The sequence below is a fragment of the Saccostrea cucullata genome, unplaced genomic scaffold (assembly GCF_032062105.1).
Source record: "Saccostrea cucullata isolate Sc308-1 unplaced genomic scaffold, CSIRO_AGI_Scuc_v1 ctg7188, whole genome shotgun sequence".
NCBI classification, from domain to species: Eukaryota; Metazoa; Mollusca; class Bivalvia; order Ostreida; family Ostreidae; genus Saccostrea; species Saccostrea cuccullata.
The window spans coordinates 121035-124171 of NW_026941486.1; the positions used below are offsets into that span (position 1 = coordinate 121035).

The 3137-nt window shown below is 31.6% G+C and overlaps 1 protein-coding gene across 1 annotated transcript; it reads left to right on the forward strand.

Moving 5' to 3' along the window:
* Positions 1 to 255: 255 nt before the first annotated feature.
* LOC134257904 (uncharacterized) lies at positions 256 to 2758 on the forward strand. The gene is made up of 2 exons (XM_062740478.1): positions 256 to 831; positions 2261 to 2758. Exons 1-2 carry the CDS (start codon positions 300 to 302, stop codon positions 2665 to 2667), a joined length of 939 nt encoding a protein of 312 aa, XP_062596462.1. The 5' UTR covers positions 256 to 299; the 3' UTR covers positions 2668 to 2758.
* The last annotated feature ends 379 nt before the right edge of the window (positions 2759 to 3137 follow it).

Here is a 3137-nt window from a genome sequence, read left to right on the forward strand (position 1 = left end):
CTCTTTGTCCAGTATCAGTTAAATGTTCTTATTGTTTAAACGGAAACATGCCTGCATATATTATTATCAATAAATGCAAAAATTGAAAAGTGTCTGGAAAGCGCATCATCTGTAATAAACATTATTGTGTTTGAGCATAGTTCACTGACAACCAATCAAAATTTCAGATTTCAGTAGAAATATTTCCCGTGTGCATTATATAACAGTTACTGTAAAGATGCCGAAGAACTAGTGCTATTTTTTTTCCAGCCTATGAATCGAAACAGTTGCTATTTGAAGAAAACACGTTAACCACAGTGATGGGATCTTTATACTTACCTTGTCTCATACTTTCCTTGTGCATGTATGAAACATTTGGGCAGGTGTCCTTAATTCAGAACAAGACATCTGATAAAAACGGTTTGGTACCTAGTACTGAATCTGATAAAGCGTCCAATGTCTTAAGGGAAATTCTGAATCAGGAGAGCCTTGTCCGCTTCTCTATGGTACAAAAAATCCAAGGCTTGGTTATGGATGCCATGGACAATAAAAACGATCAGAAAATTCTACAGACAAAGCTCGGGAGTGTTATAAGTGAAATACAGGATCTGGAGTTAAAAGACCAGAAAATTAAGGCGGAAAACTTGGAACTTAAGCGAGAATTGAAGAGTTTGGATGAAAAGTTAAATCAGATGAATGAGACCTTACAAACAATTAGTGTAAATAATATAGTTGACCGGCTCGCTGGAACAGAAGACATGTTAAGTATTTTATCTGCCTCTGTTAATAAATCTCTTGAAAAAGCTCATGAGGACCTTAAAGAGTCTAAGCTGCAGTGGTCAAAAAGGACTGGTAAGTAAGCTGCAAAGTATAAATATACATGTTTATAATTTGAAAAATATAGTATAAATGAGATTAAAAAATATAAATGGTGTTTCTATATCGAATTAATTTTAAATCATTTCAATTAGAAATACTTTTCAATTTATTTTCTTCTAAAAATGATGTTACTTTTGAAACCATCTCCAAATTACTTTTACAGACATGTCATTTTCCAACGTGTCATTAACAAGTTAAATTAATTCGTAGACATTTTCCAAAGCTAAAGAAAAATCTTTAAAAGGGTAGAACTACTCAAAAATAAATATTTGCATTGTTTATAGATCTTTTGGCTAATTAATCATTGATTTGTGAACCTTATCCTTTGTCATTGAATGGCCAGCAATCATCCCATTTTCTTTGATGCAGTCGTGACGTCATCAATCAACGTTATTGAAACCGCATGACAAATACCAATAATTTATCACTTTGATGAAAAAAGACAAAGCGTTAATAAAGAGTATGAATCCAGAATGCTTTCTATTTAATTTATTAAAGATCTTTTATTTATTTTTAGAGCCGAAATACTTCTTGAAATAGATATACATGTACTATTAAGGAGATGCTGCATTTTCTGAATGTTAAAACGCCTAAGTGTAAAGAGTTATTGTTCTTTGTATAAATATACAAAAATATGATTACAAAAAGTAAACTTTGGCAGTTTTCTTCAATTTGTAAAAAAGTTTTATTATACAATTAAAAACATTGACAAAAATTAAATTTTTAAAAATATAAATCAGCATTTTTAGATTATTCTAAATTTTTTTTTCTAAATAATATTATTAAAAACTTAATTATATTTATTCCATTTGCTAAACATTTCATATATATATATATATATATATATATATATATATATATATATATATATATATATATATATATATATATATTTCTGAACGCTTAGAGCTTGCACTTCACATGAGTGAAATATAGGAATTGCAGTTGCGTCTATAGTCCAATGAACACAATTGAAGACCGCAGGTTCATAGTGGGAGAAAGCAGTGTGTATGCAAATATAACAAGATATCAGAATCTACGTTTATCTTACACCCTGTTATAATCGATTCTATGCAAAAATCTTCGTTTGAAGGATCCTTCGTCTGCATGACGACATGTCAGATCAAATTAAAACAAATACATGGTTATAAGTAATATCTCTTTTAGGAATAGCTATAACACTGATACAGTTTTCCGATGTTGATCTCGACGCAATTTACGACACTTTTTGTTAAGCATAAAAAGACAAACTACCCGACTCGGCTACGCAGACACACACACACCCACACAATCAAAACTCTCCCCACCACCCCACCCACACCTCCACTATATACAGAAAAATTAAAGATTGAGATAATAAGTTTAGAAGTAACATAACGACCTTTTTATACTTTTATTGCAGAGTCACCCTTTACAGAAGTGGTGTTTACAGCGGGGATTACAACTACCACAACATTTAAAAGTAATGAAAGAGTTATATTTCCGCATGTTATAACAAATAAAGGAAATGCATATAATCCAAGTATGGGGGTATTTATGGCCCCGGTAAATGGGAAATATTTATTCTTTTGTTCTATCATGTCAGAAACTACCGCCAACTCATGGGTTAAAATTAATAAAAACGGAGTATCTCAAGTTGTCATTGGTGCACGTGGTGGTGTTAATGATAATTATTCATCGGCTTCTAACATGGTCATTCTTGAGTTAATCAAAGGAGACTTAGTTTGGGTAGCTGGATATTCAGCATCAAATCGCCTCTACGCAGACAATAATAATCCAACTGCAACTTTCTCTGGGATTCTGCTCTGAATTGTCACTTTCTAAATTTTTAATATGTTTGTGTTAATATGTATTAACGTAGAAAATTTGTCAGCATAAGAATGTCTTTGAATAAACTGTACATGTATAAAAAGATAAAGTTTATTTTCAATCTTTCACATGAAGGGCGTCCATTGAAATGCTACAAATTTAGTTATCACCTGACAATTACGGTCATTATTCAATAAGAAATAGTTTCTCTTTTTTTTGTGCAAACATCTTATGCCAGGTACCTCAGAAGACTTCAGTAGATATATTCTCATTCGAACTGGTTTCTACATCCTGCAGTCGGATGCAAATCAGCAACATACAGACACATTCCTTTTTACGTGATGTATCCCATAATCCCCAAATATTTTATAAACGTCACCCACAAGAATTCCTGAAGCAAATAATTCATATGCTATTTAGCTATACTTCAACAAAGTATATACATGTGCAAGAAAACGAGACTACTTATA

Excerpts from the sequence above, each read along its gene's own strand:
- LOC134257904 (XM_062740478.1), top strand. The coding sequence starts at position 300 with ATGGGATCTTTATACTTACCTTGTCTCATACTTTCCTTGTGCATGTAT. Across the intron at positions 832-2,260 it reads GCAGTGGTCAAAAAGGACTG|AGTCACCCTTTACAGAAGTG; the intron begins GTAAGTAAGCTG and ends CTTTTATTGCAG.